This window comes from Leptidea sinapis, chromosome 45, assembly GCF_905404315.1.
Source record: "Leptidea sinapis chromosome 45, ilLepSina1.1, whole genome shotgun sequence".
NCBI classification, from domain to species: Eukaryota; Metazoa; Arthropoda; class Insecta; order Lepidoptera; family Pieridae; genus Leptidea; species Leptidea sinapis.
In genome coordinates, this window is record NC_066309.1 from 3,198,951 (window position 1) to 3,220,556 (window position 21,606).

The 21,606-nt window shown below is 36.0% G+C and overlaps 2 protein-coding genes across 11 annotated transcripts in view; one reads left to right on the top strand and one right to left on the bottom strand.

Moving 5' to 3' along the window:
* The window catches only part of LOC126977467 (succinate dehydrogenase [ubiquinone] flavoprotein subunit, mitochondrial), a 43,597-nt gene extending 24,527 nt beyond the window's left edge, over window positions 1-19,070 (top strand). For 2 of the 10 annotated variants that reach the window (XM_050826293.1, XM_050826296.1), the window contains exons 2-13: window positions 15-276; window positions 939-1,012; window positions 3,319-3,494; window positions 3,905-4,057; window positions 4,134-4,291; window positions 4,636-4,800; window positions 9,067-9,266; window positions 10,263-10,460; window positions 12,419-12,563; window positions 13,251-13,486; window positions 15,268-15,428; window positions 18,593-19,070. In XM_050826293.1, the coding sequence (XP_050682250.1) occupies window positions 15-276; window positions 939-1,012; window positions 3,319-3,494; window positions 3,905-4,057; window positions 4,134-4,291; window positions 4,636-4,800; window positions 9,067-9,266; window positions 10,263-10,460; window positions 12,419-12,563; window positions 13,251-13,486; window positions 15,268-15,423 (1,923 nt within the window). In that variant the 3' untranslated portion in view covers window positions 15,424-15,428; window positions 18,593-19,070. The remainder of the gene's footprint in view (window positions 1-14; window positions 277-938; window positions 1,013-3,318; window positions 3,495-3,904; window positions 4,058-4,133; window positions 4,292-4,635; window positions 4,801-9,066; window positions 9,267-10,262; window positions 10,461-12,418; window positions 12,564-13,250; window positions 13,487-15,267; window positions 15,429-18,592) is intronic. The other 8 variants (XM_050826295.1, XM_050826294.1, XM_050826292.1 and 5 more) reach the window with 8 other exon arrangements.
* LOC126977458 (protein smoothened) overlaps window positions 1-21,606 on the bottom strand; it is a 599,797-nt gene that overhangs the window by 64,762 nt on the left and 513,429 nt on the right. The window lies entirely within an intron of this gene.

Here is a 21,606-nt window from a genome sequence, read left to right on the forward strand (position 1 = left end):
TTGTACTTTTGTAGGCAACTCATGTTCACCGCAATCTCCACTTATCTGTTGGAGGTGCAACACCACTGAAAGACCCAACCACAAACTCAAATGTAACAGGTGCATATACAGTGATTGACCACCAACATGACGCCCTGGTCATTGGTGCCGGTGGAGCTGGCCTACGAGCAGCCTTCGGTTTGGTTCAGGAGGGATTTAAAACAGCTGTTGTTACCAAACTGTTCCCGACAAGATCACACACAGTGGCAGCTCAAGGAGGCATTAATGCTGCGTTAGGTATGATGAATAAAATTATTGAAAAATAAATTTCTGGAAGCTTCTCACCCTATACCCTTTTGTAAAATATTATTTGCCAAGAAGTTTTAAAAGGTACAGATCAAATGCATCTCACAATTTTTTTACTGCAGGTTTTGTCCTACAAGGACTGCAAATTACAAAAATAGCCATAAACCTATTTATTTCGTTAATTCAGCTATTATTGTTTGAGATGTACAAAACAATGGTCTACTTTGTAGTTCATCTGAGTTATTCCAACCCCATCCATCCAATTCTCTTCCTGAAAACAATACATAACTTAATGATTGCATTATATAAAACTAATAATGATAATTTTCTGTATAGAGTCAAGTTGATTTGTCAACTTTTCCTTTATTTTTGTGAATTGTCAAAACAACAAATACTTGTTTTAAAAAATACTTTAATGATCAATGTATCTTTAGGTGCCACCTTTAAAAGCCTAACGAAATGAAAAAGAAAACTGGTCTAAATCTAGAATGTGCTAGCCAAAATGTGAAAAAAGTTTCACTCTGAAATGTCCAACCAAGAAGGGCTTATAGCAATCCAAGTAGCCAGTGCTCAATACAAAACTTTTTTCAAACGGCAATATCATAGTTACATAGTATTTTTTCTGCTTAATCTATTATTTGGTTTTTTGTTAGGTAATATGGAAGATGATAATTGGCTCTGGCATATGTATGATACAGTAAAGGGATCAGATTGGCTTGGAGATCAGGTAACCCATTATCATATTTACACTTGTATCTCTATTTTTACCAGATCATATAATTCCATCTCTAGTTTCTCCCTTAATTCCAACTTTATCCTTTTTTTCATTCTCTTTTACGGTCTTCCACCTCACACAACCTCCTAATCATGATATATCCTCCATAATGTTATTGAAATAATGTTTTTTTCTTAGTCTATTCATAAAAATCCAAGTGTATAATAAAATCAAAATTATAATTTTATCCCTTAATAACTTAATTCCACTAGCTACGGCGCCCTTCAGACCCAAACACAATAATGCTAACTCACTGCTTCACGGCAGAAATAGGTGCCATTGTGCTACCCATAATCTAGCCGGCATCCTGCTCAAAGGAGCCTCCCACTAGTGAAATAATTTATTTTTGTTTTATTTTTAGCAAATAATTTTGATAGAGTTTCTTAAAAAGAATTTTTAATTTCGCTGGTATAACAGAAAAAGTGGATTTCGACACGAAAATGTCAGCTACCTTGATCGAGTCATGATGCGTCATGGGGGACTGGGGCTTGCGTCAATGCTCGAGACCGAGAAACTTAATTTTTTTTTCGAATATGGTTATTAAACTTTCGATAGTGATTATATTTTAATAATATGATGATTAAAATACTTTACTTACTTTAATTATTAAACCATTTTGGCGCGTTACTAATATTTTGCGAATGAATTCGTGTTTTATTTGCGCAGAGCGTTAGCGTCTACTCTTGACAATGGCAGCATCTCACTGCCGTCCGTCACCCGCAAGATCCCTCGATTCATTGTGCACCAAAATTATTGGAATCCACCTTAATCGATCAGACAGTACGAATAAAAGCCGAATACTAAAAGATAGGCAATTAAATTATCTTTTAGATTGTGAAATTCATAGAAATATACTCAAAGGTTCTTGCCTGACAGTCGCTTTTTATTCCGCGTTATGGCCTATAAAATAAATTTCACTATGTTTTACCAAAAAAATAGGTTTTTAATTTTTTAAAAACAAACGGACTAGCCGGTTAGGTGTGATGTTCGATTTAAAATCATATATCTGTACCTTAAAAATTAATTTCAAAATCCGGCCAATGTCGTAAATTCTTTTATACATTTTCCTATTAACTCTGTATTGAAATTCCTCTTATTGTAAATGAAGTGAAATTCTGTAGATTTCTATGAAAATCTATTCTAAAAAAACACTCATGAATCTGCAGATATGTCGACAGTGACATAGTAACGGGAAACCAATCGTATAATAGACTTACCCCCTTATTCATAATAGTCTGCTAACTTAAAGCATTGCTATTTCTCACTCTGTCTTCTTCTATTGACCTAAGTCAGAATGAGAAAAAACACTTCTAAGCGGCTGTTTAAAGTTAGCGGTCCATTATGAATAAGGGGGTTAAAGTTCACTGCGTATTATTATGGTGCACACACGTTTAATAATTAATAATAATAATCATTTATTCAAGACTAATATGTTGTATAGAATGTTTTGTGCCCAACCCTCTGCGTCTGACGTACAAGAAACCGCAACCGGTAAAGTTTACTGTAAAATAAATGACTGTCTAAAAATAAATCTAAATGAAAGCACACCTTTCGAATAGAGCGATCGCACCCAGGCTATTTAATGCATAAATTTCATTGTATATTTATTTAAGAAAAATTACCCGCTGAGTTTATTGCGCCCATTCTTCATAGGTCTTAGTTTCGAGTGGGTGAAATTTTTTGATGTTCATTATGGTATTTGAAATCCGCATGAGATGATTCTGCATCTTTTTCTGCAACTACGTCACGGCAATGTTATCTATTATCTATCTATGTAGATAACACATAATCGTGACTTCGTTAAAATCTAAAGCAATAGCAATAAAAATGAAAAGCGTAGAGTAGTGATCAAGCGTCGCATAATGCAATGTCGCTGAAGTTTTTTTTTTGCGCCCAGACAAAGGAGAAATGGCTACCCTCTGGGATAACGAAAGGAATGAGGAAACGGCTGCGTTGGTTATGTAGGACTCACATGAAACCTACATTGGTGGGCTTATCACATTACCTAATGTTTGCTTTGGGCAATTGCCTGCTAAGGCTTCATCGGAGGCGACCTTCTCTTGGGGAGGAAAGGTGCAAGCGGCACTCGCTGTAGTAGTGTTTTGTCAACCGTGTTGGCAATCCGGATAATCGCAAATTCATATTCCGTAGAGCGGTCCTAATAATCAAGTCTCCAGTCTGTTAATGTACCTGTACAAAAAATTTCCTTGTGATATAATGATAGATTAGTAAAAAATATGTGGTGATGTCGATTATAGGATGCCATCCACTACATGACCAGGGAAGCACCTCATGCTGTTCTTGAGCTAGACAACTATGGTATGCCATTCTCTAGAACTGCCGAGGGAAAAATATATCAGCGTGCTTTTGGAGGCCAATCACTAAAATTCGGGAAAGGTGGACAAGCTCATAGGTGCTGTGCAGTAGCTGACAGGTAATGTAAAAAAATGTTGTTAAGAGAGGTTTTCTTTTAAGTTTGGACTATGGTGGTGTCAATAGAATGGGATGAATTGTAAATAATAATTGTAAACGAAACCTTGATTTTTGAGTTTTTAGCTCACGATTTTTTGTCCCAGCCGCTGTTGTCCTCATCACCAGCTTTAGTGCGACCGCGACGGTATGTGTTTAAGAAATCAGTTAAAAAAAGCCTCAGCTAATGTTTTCTTAATGTCTCATCTAGATGATGCATGCTCTTTGCAAATCATTTTTAAAATACATTACAGTCAGGCTTTTCTTTTCAATCGAAAACTATGAAAAAAAATCCTTGTGAGGTTGTTTCCTAACCTTCAGACGTTAGTTTTTCATTCACTTTTCTGCTGCGCTAATTAATTTAATTGTTTACAGAACTGGCCACTCATTGCTTCACACTTTGTACGGACAATCACTACGATATGACTGTGAATATTTCATAGAATACTTCGCTCTGGATCTTCTGATGGAAGATGGAGTGTGTAAGGGATGCATTGCGTTAAACCTTGAGGATGGTACACTTCACAGGTGACTTTCATTCACTTCATCATTGCCCAATCTTGAACTAAAAACACTAATATAATGAAGTGTTAATGTTATCAAGGTTTCAAGCAAAGAACACGATCCTAGCGACGGGTGGCGCGGGTCGCACTTACTTCAGTTGCACGTCGGCTCACACTTGCACAGGTGATGGCACGGCCATGGCGGCGCGCGCAGGTCTACAGAACGAAGATATGGAGTTCGTGCAATTCCACCCCACTGGTGACTACCACATCTTTAATATGCAAACGTCTTGTTGACCAACTGAATTAAATATATTATTACACCGAATTCTCAAAGGCTTGCAACATTTAGGCAAAAAATATTGTTGATAACGACTGTGTAGTAAAGGTTACTTGTTACTTGTTGTTAATTGTTATGCAGTTTTATTAAAAAATAAATAAGAGTGGTCGATTTTCTCGCGCCCATTCTTCTCTGGTCCGAGGCCATTTTACCTTTTTGAAGACTATGACGTACATTAAGTAATTTTGCAAATTCCATTTTGAATTTGATGACGTATAAGCGAGAACGACCTTCCATGTGTAACTTAATAAATATATCGGTAGGTATTTACGGCGCGGGCTGCCTCGTGTCAGAGGGCTGCCGCGGAGAGGGCGGTTACCTCGTGAACGCGAAGGGAGAGCGCTTCATGGAGCGGTACGCGCCCGTGTCCAAAGACCTCGCGGGCAGAGACGTCGTCTGCAGATCAATGACTCTTGAGATCCTGGAAGGTGAGGGGGTATTACTTAAGATAGTAGTTTAAGTCCGCCAAACAAGTTCTCTTTCGACTACCTACGTTTTTAGATTTGTAGTTCCGAATGCACGCATTCGATTCAAATTATCAAAATGAACGAAACTAATGATAAAAAAACTGTTAGATTTATAGAAATAATCAAAATTATCTTAGAATATGGGAAAATACCTAAATTCTCAAAGTCAATTCGGAGATATTTGGGAAAGATAGTTTTTGTGAGATAAATCGATTTTAGTGTTGAAAAAATAAAACATAAAGAAATTAAATGCGCTTTATAATACTTACATTCAAAATATTACATTTTATAACTGTAATTAAAATTAGAATAAAAAATATCAATAGTACGTATAACTGAAAACATGTATCGATTGATATCCGTCTTTTATTTTTAGCCTAATGTCACCACTCGCGGGCCCGGCAACATACTGACATTGACATGTGTCAGTTTTCAACTGCTCTGTTTAATCTCTCTGAAACGTAGTGTCTTCATAGTGCTCTGTGGTGGCTGGCTCAGATCAGGGCTTATTTTATTATTTTAGTCATTTTGTGTCTGTCAATGCCTTTCCCGTATATTTTTTGGATGTGTTTAAATTATGAAATGTGCATTATATTATTATTTGCTTATCTAGATACCAACATCTTATAATAAAAACAACGAAATTTTATTTATTATAGATAAAAATAATGTATATTAAACCATTTATTAATTGTATGGAAGGGTTTCTGTCGCGGTATTACTTAGTAGTTGATTCTAGTTACTAGGACGCGGTAGTTTCTAGGTATTGCGGTTTATGAGATACAGAACGTTGACATGAATGGAACCCAAATAATTTTTGAAGTTATACTTCTTATGGCGCAATAGAGAAAAATTATGAGAGTGAATTTATACGATGCGCGCGCACACCGACACCTGAATTCTACATCGTGAAGTTAGTTCTAGGTGGCATGAAAATCGATAACTATGTTCAAGTTATATATTCTAGTATTTTTATATTATGAGTTTGAGTGAGTTTGAGTTCATAACAGTACAATTAAACAGTGAAATATAAATATTATTTTGTTAGTATTTATTGCATGTAATTAATGGTGGGCTTATCATTACAATTAGAACACACCAGTATTAATAACAGAGTGACCCGTCTAACGAGACGGTATCTAATGACAATATTACCTTTCACCAAATTAGATAACCTATTAACCTCCCCACCAGCACAACATTATCACGTGATAGATACATTTACTGCACTGTGTATAGATATTACAATTAATAATTATTAAGATAAAATACTTATTAATTATAAGGATGTCGTACCCAAAGGGTAGCCAACAGGAACCCTATTAATAATACTCCGCTGACCGTCTGTCTGTAAGCGAGTTGATCTACGGCCATTTTCAATAACGTATCTCTAGTTACGGATACATTGCTGTCATCGTTTAATGACAAGATCTTATCTGTCCATAGTTATGTCCAATATAGTTATAGTCCAATGCTTTATGTCTATTGGTTATTGAAATGTAAGTAAGCGTAAAAGGATAGATTTGTCTACCTATAGTAAGTTAAACTAAGGATTTTTTTAGGATTTAGGATTATGTTGTAGGTGTCAGAGAGCTGACATTTGACAGAGTTGATAAAGATGGTGAATTACAAAATGGCTGACGCGGAATGAAACTGTTTAAACTTTAACATAACAACTTCTTGTACAAGTGCCACTTGTACTTGACCGTTTTTTTGTAATAATATTAATATTCTCAAGGAATTAATTTATTTTAAACGATTTAAAAAACAACGGTGTGTACTGAAGACCACACAACAGAAGTGAATTTCGTTAAGTCGATGTTCACTACACGAACTATTTTTATGTAATTACATTTATAATATAATAATAATTGCGTAAAAAACACTCCGGTTAATTTTACCACTAGAGCCGACTACCCAAACAAGCGTCACATAGCCGAGCTCACCGCGTCTATACAAGTTATCTCTCCGGTAATTTATCTATTTAAATAGTTAATGAAGGTGATTTATATTCTTAATTTCTCCTTGTATGAAATTTATGTATTATGCACTTGGAGTTTTAGTAGTAGTCAGCTAAAACGATTATATTACTTTTTGCTTAATTATGCTTTTCAAAATGATACAATATACGACTGATTTAGTGAAGTTACTCATGTGATGATATTCCGTTCAATTTCTTTTATCGACTAGTCGATCGACTAGTTTAAATGGACTTTACTTCTCTCTATAGTACTTCTATCAATCTAATCTTACGAGTTAGCGTTGCGGGACGGAACGACCGAATCGGTTGAAAGGTGTTTTGAATCACGATCGACTTTCTGTAAGTCGCAAGTCTGTAAAGTAGAGTATTTGTCTCTGGAATAAAGCTTGTCTTATTAATAAAGCCTACTTCATTTACATATAATATTATTTTTTAGTAAAAATAAAATATTTACAATCACGAAACTAGTAAGAAATTCAAGTTAGTAGATGTAATTAAAATACTCTAGGTAGGACCTTAGGTATTAATTCCAAGTACAGGGCCGAGTTATAACCTATACACATGGTCGGATTTGGTACGGCCGGACTATCGGACGGTCCGGTTGGCAGGTGCGCCTCGCATCAATGTCTACCGTCGTACTCGGTACCGTTCGGACGGTAATAATAATACTTTCGGGCGATTGACATTGCAATATACAATCGAATATGGTCCACTACCAGACCGCGTTTGATGGTTCGGCCGTACCAAATCCGATCATGTATTTATTAGCTTTAGAAAACCGTATGATAACAATACTGTGGCAGAGTATAAAAAACACCAGCATAATTCCCCAAATAATTTATTACACGTCAGAGCAGTCACTCCTTACTAGGTGAAGATAAGAAAGAATAAACACCTAGTTTTGTAAACATGTTAACAAACACCTAGTAGCAAACATTTATAATATGATGTTTATTTCCGAGGCTTGAAAGGTTATATGTATTTATGTATGTTTACCTATGTACACCGTATTAAATTTATCGTCTGTAGCCATAGTACAGGCAAGATGGGCCAAGATCTTTTTTTTAATGGTATGGCAATATTATAGTTATATTTGTCGCCATGTGCGTTCAATTTAACGATCCCCGTCGCCCTCTTCACTGCGATGCATACTTTATTTCTTTATTTTTATTTATTTTCAAGAAATAAATAAGAGTCAACTCGGCTTGTTCAACAAAGGTATACTTATTTTCAATAATTACGCTCAATAATAGCACCCAATAGGTACGGATGGAAACGGATAAAAAGCGCAGTGAGTTCAGCTTGCGATCCCGCCGGCCGTTTGCACTTAAAACATTTCTTGACTCATACAATACCATCACATTAAAATTAATTTGTCAACTTGTCTATAGAGGGCACTGATTGATACACAGACCCGCTTCGCCCGCCTACACAGTAGGTAGCCGCCAATCGCCAATGTTGTTTATTAATTTATTTGCCGCCATCGCTTTGCATATTAATTATTTTTGTTGTTTGGTGTTCGTTGCGTGTTGAGTTGTTTCCGTTTATTTCCTTAAAATGCAAAGAGCATAGTTCTGAATTGACTGACAAGATAATATTTACTATATCTACTATGATATTTTTATGTAATTGGTGCAGTCCAGCAATAACATACTTCGAGGAGCAATTTCGACGCACGATGAGGAGGATATAATTAATGCAAACATTCGCTATTCAGTATTACAATAAAAGAACAAGGAAATAATATGTTTTTTATTGTAACTTTAGTTCCTAATATCCACATTTTAGTAATTCTGCCATTAAATTTATGGCGGAATTACTATGTAAAATTAATATTACAATTATTAAAACAATCATAATACAGGTACTTAAGTTATACGTATGTGTAGGTATAACCGAGGAAAGTAACGCGATGTCACTTTCGCCTTGAAATTGACTGACAACTCTATACCTATATTATATAATGTATTCTGTGCCGCCGAAGATCTCAACAGGACTCACTCATCACTCCAACTTGTTGAATAGTTCTGTCATCAGTTACGAACATTCGTTTTAGACGTCTGAAACTAAGGGTCACTGTCAAACGATATGACACATCGAACATAGATCTCACTCAATCGCCGTTCCGTGAAGGAAACAATATTGACGCCTTATAAATAACGTCATCTATCGGGTATTGTTTCTGGCGGGGCCATCATTAAAACGCTGCCTCGCTGACATATTACAATATATTATTCCGATATCAGGTCGCGGGTGTGGTCCCGAGAAGGACCACGTGCACCTTCAACTGCACCATCTGCCGCAAGAGCAACTGAAGCAGCGCCTGCCCGGCATCTCAGAGACCGCCATGATCTTCGCCGGGGTCGACGTCACCAAGGAACCTATCCCAGTGCTGCCAACCGTGCACTACAACATGGGCGGCACGCCTACCAACTACAGGGGCGAGGTAAGGAGCATAAACGCTTACGGCGGCGAGACATTCCTTTCCCCAAAATATTGCGAGCGAATTGACGGCTGGTCCACGCATGGGATACCGGATAGGAACGAAGTTCCTAATAAAAAAAAGTGTGTGTATACTTAAGTATGCACGCAAGAAGCTATACCTCTTTGGCGGAAGAAAACAAATCCTTAAAATTATTTATTCGTCGTGTATAATAAGGTATTAACCTGTATTTGTTCATTTGTGTGTAGATTGATTTTCTTATCCTAATGGGCATAATGATAGATTTCATACTCCACTTCTATTTCTTCTTCTTTTTCTACCTTCTTTTTCTTCTTCCACGAGCGATTTCTTCAACTTGAAGTCATATGCCCCTATTTTGCGTGGAAGGGTGGTAGAGGCTACACCAGCCAGCCAAACTCCTTCAGGAAGTCACCCTACTTCTTAATGTTGCTGAAGACTTCCCAAATAGCGTCTGGTGGGCCCAGGTGCTTCGCCTCATAGTTTGCCACATTCTCTGCACTCCAGGAGAACAGCGGTAGTTTGTTCTGCCCTACCACCTCATTGCCCCTGACCCCTCTGTGACCCTTAATTCACTGAAGTGTTAAGGTGTTGTTGTTACCTGCGATCTCATTTAAAGCTGAGTGGCATTCATTTAATAGGCTATGTTGAGGTACCAATGTTTATCTCCAAAACATAGAGAATGAAAATTAGTAAGCGTAGTCTATGGAATTAAAAAGTTAAGTGTCACAGATGACAGTTGACATAATGTAGAAAAGGGCTCGATCTACGTAATTAAAAATTGGTGTTTTTGTGAAAAACAGAAAATAAGGAGAAAACATGTAAAAGGAAGAAAATAAAACGAAAATAGTAAATTATATGTTTTATTCTGCTGCAATTACTGCTAGAATTGATTAACTTATATTTAAGGGTTTGTAGTTCTGCTTGGCTGTCCAAAAGTTTCTAATGGTGTGATCTTGTACAATCTTTGATCGCTCGCAGGTACTGACCCACGTGGACGGCGTAGACCGTATCGTGCCTGGTCTCCTGGCGGCTGGAGAGACGTCGTGCGCCAGTGTACACGGAGCTAACCGGCTGGGCGCCAACTCCCTGCTCGATATTGTGGTATTCGGCCGCGCCTGCGCCCTCACCGTCGCCGAGAACAGCCGCCCCGGAGACCAGCAATCACCGCTCCAAGAAGTAAGACGTTCGACCAACTATGTTCTAGATTCGTCTTAGCATTTGAACGCCGCGGCCGCTTAAAAATCACTCGATTTTACAAGCTTTGCTAGATCTTAAGATAATATGTACCTATAGCAATATAAACTCATAAATGTATTTTAATAAAAGTTATTTGGGTTCTCTTAATGTTTCAATTTTGTTTAATGTGTAATGAACACAGGATTCCGCCATACTTCCACCAGAGACTGTTATCATAAAAGTATTTTAATGAAAGTGAATCTTATTATGGTTTAGGTTTAGTTTGCTTCGCTTATTATTAAGGTTGAGTTTGGACTAGCGTGTAATGAACACAGGACTCCGACATACTGGCTAAAGATCGTTGTCACTAATAAAAGTCAATCTGTTTTCTCTGCCTGTCAAGGAACTTTCCTTATGAGAAACGTTGCCATTGGAATAGGGTGGGTCATACTTTACTTTGTCCGAGTATTATTTAACTTTTAAATATAGTTAATTAATCTTTTAAAAAATTAGGAACGATAGCATTAGTATCACTTTTCTTTCCACCCTCAATTTTGTATTAATTCATATATAAACTAATAAAGTAATTAACTTTATTTTGTCTAATACTTTGACTTTCCGCGGTGAAATAATATTCTCGGTCATAACTATATAAATTAAGATTATGATATTCGATTTTGTGTCCTTGTTGCTTCTATTAAAATTACCTGTGATTTCAATTAAATCAATATTGATTAACTCACTAATTATGATAATATTATGTTATCATTACCTCTTGTATTTTTCGCATTGCTGTTCACTTTGCATGCCTATCGTACTAGACGACGATAGTATTCCATGATTTTAAAATGAGTCGAATTCAAAGTGCAAGGTTTTTACGTTTCTATTTTGCCGTAATTGTAGTATCCTGTAGTTATCGCGAATATTTATAAAAGTAGAAATGTATTAATTACAATTACAGAAGCATTGCCCGCTTTTTAAGTGGTTCTTTCCGCTTTTTTTAAAGTTATCCATATCGTCTTGGAAACACGTAGAAAGCTCCATGAAATCTGCACTATAGAGAAACGCTACACATTCATATGATGATATCTTTAATAACTTGATTTGTGGCGTGCGATGGTGGAAGTGGGCCGCAGGGATCTAGCAAGATTTACGAAATACTCCTCGTGATTAATAAGGTGGAACACACAACGAAGCTATGTCAACGTAGCCGTTCGCAGCTGGTAAATCCCCGATGATCTTAGCGGCTTTGCGTTGTATGAGGTCAAATCATCAGACCAGAGATGAGAACGATACTACATGACCTGCGCCTTGTATAGCACTAGAATGTGGGCAGGCTTTCTTAGTGTTTCGCTTTACTGATTCTCCCTAGTTTCGAACCCTAGCCTTCCATATGACCGGAGAACTAGCAATCGCTCGGTGTGCTTGGCGAGGCATTAAGGGAAATTTTACCAAAAAGCGGAGATACGAAATATTCTTCTTTAGGCTAAAATATTGCGCTCGAATGTAGAGTCAGCCCGAAGAAAGAAGTAAGGAGCGCAATCAGTCAGATTAAAATTACCAGAGTGATTTATACACCGTTATAATTATATATATTATAATTGGTATTACTTTATTAATATTGAACAAAAAGAAAGTTATCTCATCTTCATCTCTGTCGCGAGCTAACTTTCTCCATCGCTACAGCCCCTTCAGACAGAACACAGAATTAAAGAATTTCCGAATCTCACATATAGATGAAGATAGAAATGATCTTTGGATCCGACGGAATTATTTCTCAGAAAAATATTTGCATATCATTAAAACCCATGACATATTCAACAAAGTGTTTTTTGTTATTCTTGTAGTGTGCAGCCAAGCGTTTTTAGCTACGTAAATCAAACTCCCGTGATTTTTAATACAAAATTTTAGTTATGTTGTCGTTACTTGGAGCTCTATATCATTTTCGCACCTTCCAGAGCACGGGCCAAGCAAGCATCGCAAACTTGGACAGTGTCAGATACGCAAAGGGCACCATCCCCACCGCCGCTCTGCGCCTGCGCATGCAAAAGTCTATGCAGAGAAACGCTGCTGTCTTCAGGCAGAAGAGTATGCTCGAAGAAGGTATGTTCCAAGCTTTCGTAAGTACAACTGTACTTCATTAATTATTCTCGTTATCTTAAAATCGTAAAGATAGTTATTTCTTATCTTTATCTTGTATGTTTATTTTTTTTAGAAACCTTCCCGATGTAAGTAGACAAAATGTTGAGAACTTTATAAATATTTAAAGTAACAGGGCTTAACTTTTTTAACTTAAACTCAAAGCCGATTCTTGATGAATTAAAGATCCAACTCCAATATTTCGTGTTCAAAAGATAATATGACTGACGTCTGACACGTAACCAAAGTCATCAACATACGCCAAATGATTGCGAAACTGAAGTGGCCGTGGGCAGGGCACATAGTTCGACGGACATAGGCCGGCGGGACAGAAAATTCCTCGAATGGCGACCACGTACCGGAATCTTCCGACTGATGATGATGATATAAACAAATGTATGTGACTAATTACGGTTAATAAAATAAATAGCCCAGATATCGTAGACTACTCATTACAGAAGAAATATAATAATATCAGAAAATTTCTTCAGTAATGTTCAAAAATTATATAATTATTTTCTTATGGAATGTTTCAATTTAGACGTTTGAAATTTTACATATAATAATAATAATACTCTAACTTGCATTGTGTTATTTATTAAATTGTTATTTGTTGATAAGGTTTATCTATATCAAATGAATTTATAACAGCTAGTTGCCAGATGAAAGAGATTTACGGACAGCTGAAGGATGTGGCAGTGGCCGATCGTTCTTTGATCTGGAACTCGGATCTGGTGGAGACTCTGGAACTGCAGAACCTGATGATTAACGCGGTGCAGATAGTGGAGAGTGCGCTAGCTAGGGAGGAAACCAGGGGTGCCCACGCCAGGGAGGATTTCAAGACAAGGAGGGACGAGTATGACTACTCGAAGCCTCTTGAGGGACAGGTATTATGTTAATTGGAAAAAAACAACTTTTTTGGCTAGACTTCGTAAATTATACGACTTTTAGATACACCATTAAAACTAAACGAAATATCAAAATATTATTTTGTAAAAACGATACCTTTTTTAAGTTTTGCAATTTTGTTGAAAACTACATAATAGGTCGGAGAAAAAAGCAAAAATTCGATTTGGTAAAATATACTATTTGGCAAAATCTAGCTGGTTTTGATGACAGTCAAAAAACCTGCATTTAAAAAAAGAAACAAATTTGTTACATTTTTGTTTCGGGCTATATTTCATTTGTTTTTCCTTAAAAAATAATTTGAGCAGCATATAATATTATTGAAGAAATGGTAATTAACTACAAAACAGTTTTGACCCATTTTAAAAAACAGAGGTAGACGTAAAGGCTTGATATTTGGGTGCCACCCGATCTCACTGAAATAAATATAATGGACCGATTCATTATTGAGACCTTATATGAAACTCATCATTTTTGGAGAGATTGATAACTTGTTATGTAAATTTGATCACGTACGACAAGAACGTCCAAAAAAAGTCGGTCAGGCTTCACAGACTGTGGCAAAACGTGGCTTATATCACAATAATGTGATGCTTTGTGTAAGACGCGATTAGAAGGGAATTGTTCATTATGAGCTTTTATCGGGGCGCAGAACCACCGATTTGGATCTCTACTGCCAAATAATGATAAGATTAAAACAAGAATTTGCCTGAAAGCGGACAGAATTGATCAAGAGACAAGGTACAAGGACATAACTTTAGCAACTCAGCAAGAATTAAGAGAGATTGGCTAATGCATCCGCCATGCAGCTCTGACGTTGCACCTACAGATTGCCACCTGTTTCGCTGTCTTCAAATTTTTTAAAACTAATTTTCGGGTTTCCCTCTGTCGCAGTCACAGTTTCTTAGGGCAAAAACAAGTTCTGTTAAGAATATAACCAAACTATAGAACTACCTATTTAATACTTCGCGCTCAAATCATTTGAAAAGTTTATTGGCATCGTAACTAAAATGGCCGCGTTAAAACAACAAACCTTTCAACTGATCTGAAGGTCGACCAGGCTGATAGCCTATTACGCTGACAGACGGATGAATATCTCCCTCACACACGTTGGCTTCTATTGGGGCTTTGGTTACAGTCGTTTTACCTCTTAGCGACCTTGAAACATATAGTAGTTTTTCTCAGTCCCAGCCATAGGTTCTAAGGGCAAAAACATTAAGAGACGACTGTCAAAACAGCTTGTCGGATTTTTCTCAGTTTCTCAGACCTAGTTTCTTTAACATTTCATTTCTATAGCAACATAATCATGTCACTACAAAATCACACGGCAAAGAGTCATCAAACAAATGGCGCATATAGGTTATCTACTGTAATTAAACTTGAAAAAGAATGTCTGAGTTTTCTTATAAAATACTAAGAAAATTTTCCCCCAACCTATTATTATTTCACGTGACCAAAAATACTAGCTCATAGAAAAATGCTTTCTTCTGCCTACTATAGGTTAAGAATATTGAGAGGCAATGTATATGCTTTTACAACATTTTCCCAGTAAATGTTCAAAACAAATGTGTTACGAAATTCAAAAACAGTGGTAAAGGTTACTACTATAAGTGATTATACCACAGATCGGGAATAGAGCGACTGCCCTCAGGTTTTTGTATTATAAAATTGATTGCAACGAAATTGAAAAAAAAAAGAATAAGCTCGCTGAGAATCTCAATCTCTTGAGAACCCTTTTGAGAGTATATAATTATTATTACAGACAAAGCTGCCGATCGAGCAACACTGGCGGAAGCACACCATGGCTGAGACTGACCCTGAGACCGGCGCAACCAAACTGACGTACCGCCCCGTCATTGATGAGACCCTGGACCATGCCGAGTGCTCCAGCGTCCCTCCCGCCATCAGAACCTACTGATCTGGGTACGCGTTTATTTCATTATTCGTTTAAATGTGACTCGAAATCTCCATAATGCCATTTTATAAAGGGCGATTTTACCCCAAGATCATGACTATTAATAACAACGCGCCGAGCGGTGTTTAGAATATTTGTGCTCCATTCTTTTTGATATTATAAAGGCCCAAAATTTTACCCCGTGGTCTGGTGGTAAAAGATTATATACAAGACGAATGTATTCTTTCAAGAAGTATTTATGTCTAATGAAAATTAAATGAATTTAAGGAATGTCAATTCCCCAAACCGGTTGGTCCCCATGGGGAAGTACACCAAAACCCCCCTGAAAATAAACAACAAACGACAAGAAGAAAAAGTTCAAACATCTTTATTGCCACTCTCAACACACGCACACTAATAACAGAAGAAAGGCTGTTGGAATTTACAGTGACATTGGAAAATATACAATGGAGTATTGGTATAGGCATAAGTGAAATCAAACGAATGGGTGGCCAGACTATGGCAATTACGTACTGTACCACAAATTCAAATTCAAATATTTTTGTTCAAAGTAGGATTTAAAATCACTTATTGAACGCCAAAAACTACCACCCAAAAGAGACTGCCTCAAACCTAAGAAGAATGGGCGGAAGAAACTAAGCGGGCTTTTATTTTTTATAATATAAAATATGAATTACAATGTGATATCGTACAATAAACATTTATAATTAAAGAGCCTCAGGGTGTTCGCTTCATTCCCAGTCCGTGGTGTCATTAAGAAAATCGTGTATGCTATAGTAACCTTTCCCATACAAACGTTTTTTAACAATTCTTTTAAATTTCATAACACGTTTGTTTTGTACATTTTCTGGGATCATATTGTAGAAGCATATACATCGCCCAACAAAAGACTTACTAACTCGAACCAAACTAGTAGTAGGCATAACAAGTTTATGTTTGTTCCTCGTTAACATTATGAATGTCACAGTTTCTAGAAAAATGTAAAGAATATAACATTACTTACTACTGCTGATTTGTGAACTACTAGGAAAGCATTCGACTCGTTAGACAACACAAAAATCTTGGTAGCATTAAAAATCAAGAGAGCATGAGTGACTGTCATAAATGCAAAAGATGAAAATTATGACTAACGGAAAAGCTATTATGGACTTAAAATATTTAAACGACAACATCATAGAGTTTATAACAGAATACGTATATTTAGGTCAAATAATATCTTCAAGATTCATTTAATAAGGTAATTGATAGGAGAATTGGAAATGCATGTAAATGGATCTGGTCCCTTAAAAGCTATCCTAAAAAACGGACAGACAAACATACTTAATAATAATAAATTGTTTAACACATGTATATTGCCAATTCTAACCTACAGCTGCCAAAGTTGGGCACTCACCGCAGCACAATTCAATAGGTTGAAGATAAGCCAGCGAGCCATGGAAATGAGCTTGATCAACAAAAAGAGAATAGACAAGATAAGTAATAAAAATTTGAGAGACAAAACAAGAGTAGCCGATGTTGCTTATGCTATAAAGAGTCTAAAATGGAAATGGGCTGGACACCTGATGAGAGGATCTGATAAATGGGGCAAAACTATCACTACATGGTACCATGCAAGAGAAACAGATTAGGCAAATTAGGAGATGGGAAGATGAAATAGTTAAAAAGTGGCTGGAAGAACCTGGACTAGACTAACTGCAAATAAATAAGAGTGGAGACGAACAGGGAAGCCTTTGCCCAGAGGCACACAGACAAACACAATTAAGTGTTTAAATAAGTGTATTGTATTTTAATGTATTAATTAGGTTTAGTTTTTTGTCTGAATAAATTATAAAACCTATTATTATATGTATTAATCAAAAATAAATTTATTAGAAACGGGCTAAATTAAATCTGATAATAGCATGGACTTATGACCTTTTTCATTCTTACCGTCATTGTCAAATCTCACCCCCACGTCAACAAACGTGTTTATGTATTTTCTTTTTTTTACTAATAATTTAAGGCTTATTAATTATTACCTTACAAGCCGCTGTAGATGTATGGATCTTACTTTACTTACGTAAAACTCAGCTGAATGTGAGCTAAGCGTAGACTTTGATTTGGTATTTATAGTCATTTCACAGCTAAAATTATGCTGAGCTTAATCTAAGACAGCCCAATGCAAAAGTCAATTTCGCGATTTATCACTCAGCTAAGTTTTACGTAACTAAAGTCTGAGCAAAGTCTAAGTAGGCTCTATGGAACTCAGCCATAGGGACTACGCGCACTTATTCAGCTCCATTCGCGTTTCGCTGAACGATTTTGGTCACACTTATACAGCTCTGCTTCTATCAGCCGCGTACGGAACTTTAAATCACGTCTGCACTCTTTAATCTTTGCGTGCATAATCACGTCAAATCAATGCAGGAACAATACAGGTCGCAACTTGTCGACAAGGAGTCGCGAACCATCCCTGTAAAGAGCTATTCCGCCGCAATCGACGGCGAACAGCGCTGTACGCGGCGGAACACGGCGAACGCTCTCTATATGCATTCGCATAATAAAAACACATTTATCCTCATTTTATGCTGGTTTGCCGCGAAAGCATAATCGACGCGGAAAGCTGAATCGACACGTACAAGTCTCCATACAAAATTGTTGTTTTCTATGGACAAAAGCTGAAAGAGCTGAATAAGTGCGCGTAGTCCCATATACTACACCACTGTGTTTTATTGTGTGATAGGAATTTCTCATAAACCTTGAATGGATTCTTTATTCAAAGTCTTTAATTGACTGATCCATATTATAACATATTTCGCATCACATTTTTTTCGACAAAATGTCCTCATATTTAAATAGTGCGTACCTACTGCGTAGAATGTCATGTTATGGAACAGATAATATCCAAACACTTTATAGAATTCTCAACATCATATTATACTCTACGTAAACACTCTATGAACTAAACAGGTACGTTTTAAATGACGTGATCAGATAAAACAAAAAGTGAAACTGTTTTCCACGATATTATTCATAATATTTAATATTGTATTTATTATTGTAGGTACCTAATTATCACAAAATATGGTAAAAATTTGTTTAAATTTAATTTCTTGGAATATTAAGATCCGTATTTTTCTAAAGTTGAATACCCTAATTGTGACATTAAAAAAACTTATTTATATTTTTCCAGGTTGCAACACTGACTGCTGAATGAACTTAGCAGTATATTCATCATAAATCCCTATTGATTAAAAACAACACGTAATGAATTGTATAGTAGTATTTATTTCGTAATTAATTTATTGTAACAATAAGAATGCATTAAATTTCAGCTTTATATATAGAATAATTATTTAATTGTATGTAAACACCGAATTTACAAATATGTAATAAAACGGTAACCTTTTTCAGCATTTCATAGTACTTATGTTTCAATATTGTCGATATTACTGTTAGGTATAATATATCGCCACATGCATATAAAATATTTATGTGTTTAAAAAAAAATATGATTATGTATCTATATGTCTGATAATGTAGTAAGTACTTTTGTATTACTTATATTATTGCCATTTTATTAAGTGACGATGTAAGTATTAATATGAAATTTTAAGAAAACGTGCGATGCACGATAACTAATTATTACAAATATATACATTTAATATCAATTATTGTTTTTATTTTCTGGTAGATGGTAACCTCCGCTTTTAATAAAAACGAGCACGCTGCTTACAATAAATGTTTCATACCAATCGGATCATCAGTTTACGAGTTCATGGGGAACAAACACACAACACGTTCACTTTAAATAAAGGTGCACATCTCCCAACCCCCACTCTAAATATGGCACCAACTATAAAAAATATTCAGAATGTAATGTGAAATTGGTTTTGCCTGTTATAATCACTTCAAACAGATGTCATGTTTCAAACAATATACAGGCACCTATCTATCAGGCGATTCGCCAGATAGACTATGACAGCTGTGAAATAAGTCGAAAAAAATTGAGATTAGAACTAAAGTCTATTTTGAGCAATTCGTAATTCGACGTAGCTTGTCACACACACTAAAGTATTAAACCTGGTCTCTTTTTATCAGTTGTCTAACGGCAAGAGACAATCTAGACGTATAAATTATGTATGACATCAAGCCGCGTCATTCTTCATCCTACGACTCTGTCCTTACAACTACAAGTCTTATATTAGTCGGGGAGGCATGTGCCCGGGCAGTAGGTATTCTGTAACAGTGATGTAGGTATCCATTCGTGTTTTATTAATTATTTATAACACCATTCGATTTGAAACACCCCCTTTTGTATGCTGGAAAATAAACTATTCGAACTAATATTATATTCGATACACTATTACAAAATGCGTAAACCAGAGTGCTATTATATAGCTCTGAATTGAGCTATGAATAATAATACATATTATATTCATTATTTTATATATAATATAATTAGGGTTGTATTTAAAATTTCTCAGGGTGACGAGTGCAATGTAAGGTGATCGAAGTCGCATTACCGTGCGTTTTGAGTCCCAGATAACATTACCGTTTTATGTGCAGATGATAAGGTGACCTATTTGCTTGTTCCTTTTCTGTAATAATGTGTTGCGATCTTTGGGGGAAGCCCTTGTTCTGCAGTAGATGTCTTCCGGCTAAAGTGATAAAAAAAAATGGCTGTAGTAATAAAACAAACCTTTATAGTGAATTCTACAAAGGTACATTACTAATACTACAGTACCTACTAGTAACGAAATCAATATCTACAATCGGTTTCTATTTAAGTTTACATAACCCCAGGTAGTACCTACCTACCAACTGTCAACAATTCACTGTTGAAATTTTAAAAGACATAATGGATTTTAATGTTTGTAGCTACTGCAGGCACAAACTCACACACAGAGCAGCTATATGATTTTAAAGATATAATGATTATTCTGGAATCATCGAATTAGTGAAAAGCTAGTGTTGTGTGTTGCGTCACAGTTGTGGTCAGTTGGCGACCGCAACCAAAACAAAATATTATGTATATGAATGCGTCATGGAACATATTATAGGTTGACGTATTATCGTATCAGTAGGTACCTAATCGTTTTGCGATAAACGATCATATTTGGCTCTACATTGGGGGCATTAGTTATTTGTCGTGGTTTCGTAATCAAAATTATATTTGGTTAGCTAATACCCGCGACTTCGTCCGCACACACATGACTGAGCAAGTGGAGCTTATAAAAATAGTAACTTCTAAAAACTTTATATTAAATGAAGATATCGTAATAATTTTTATTATTTTTAAATAAGGGCCAAGTGTCTATAAAAAGGCATAAAAGGCATTTATTTTCTCAAAATTGATTCCTTTAGAATTCTTGATGATGTCATTTCTTATACTACTAGATACTACTACCGCTTCGGAAACAAATGGCGCTCTGAGAGAGAAGAAGCGGCGCAAGAAACTCTCCCAGCATTTTTTTTGCGCTCTTTTCAATAAATATATACAATATTGTACAGTCATTTCTATCGCTATAAAATAATCACAATCTAGTCCCAGGCTGTCCGATCATTTAGATATTCAGCAGTGGAGTAATAGGATTTACGACAGAGCCATTTTTTTATAAAACATTTAAATTTATTTATAGATAATGCCTGAACAGTGGCTGGGACTTTATTGTAGAAGTGTATACATTTACCTTTAAAGCTATTATGTATCTTATGAAGCCTACTAGAATTAGTTACAAGCAATCCCTTATTTCTAGTGTTATAATAATGAAAATCACTATTAAGAGCAAAAAGGTGACGATTTTTGTGAACGTATATTAAATTCTCATAAATGTACTGACAATGAACAGTCATAATATTTATTTCTTTAAATTTTTCTTTGAGAGACTGTCTATAACCAAGCTGATATATAGCACGAACAGCTCTCTTTTGCAGTGCAAACACTATATCAATGTCAGCAGCATGACCCTATAGTAATATACCGTACGTCATGATGCTGTGAAAATAACTAAAGTACACTAATCTAGCGGTCGCAACATTCGTGTACTCTCTAATCTTTCTAACTGCATATGCCGCAGAGCTGAGTCTATCTGCTAGATGGGTAATATGTGGACCCCACTGAGGCTTTTTATCTAACGTGATACCCAAGAAGACCGTAGTGTCCACAAGTTCCAATCTCTGGTCATTTATAAGTACGTTGATTTG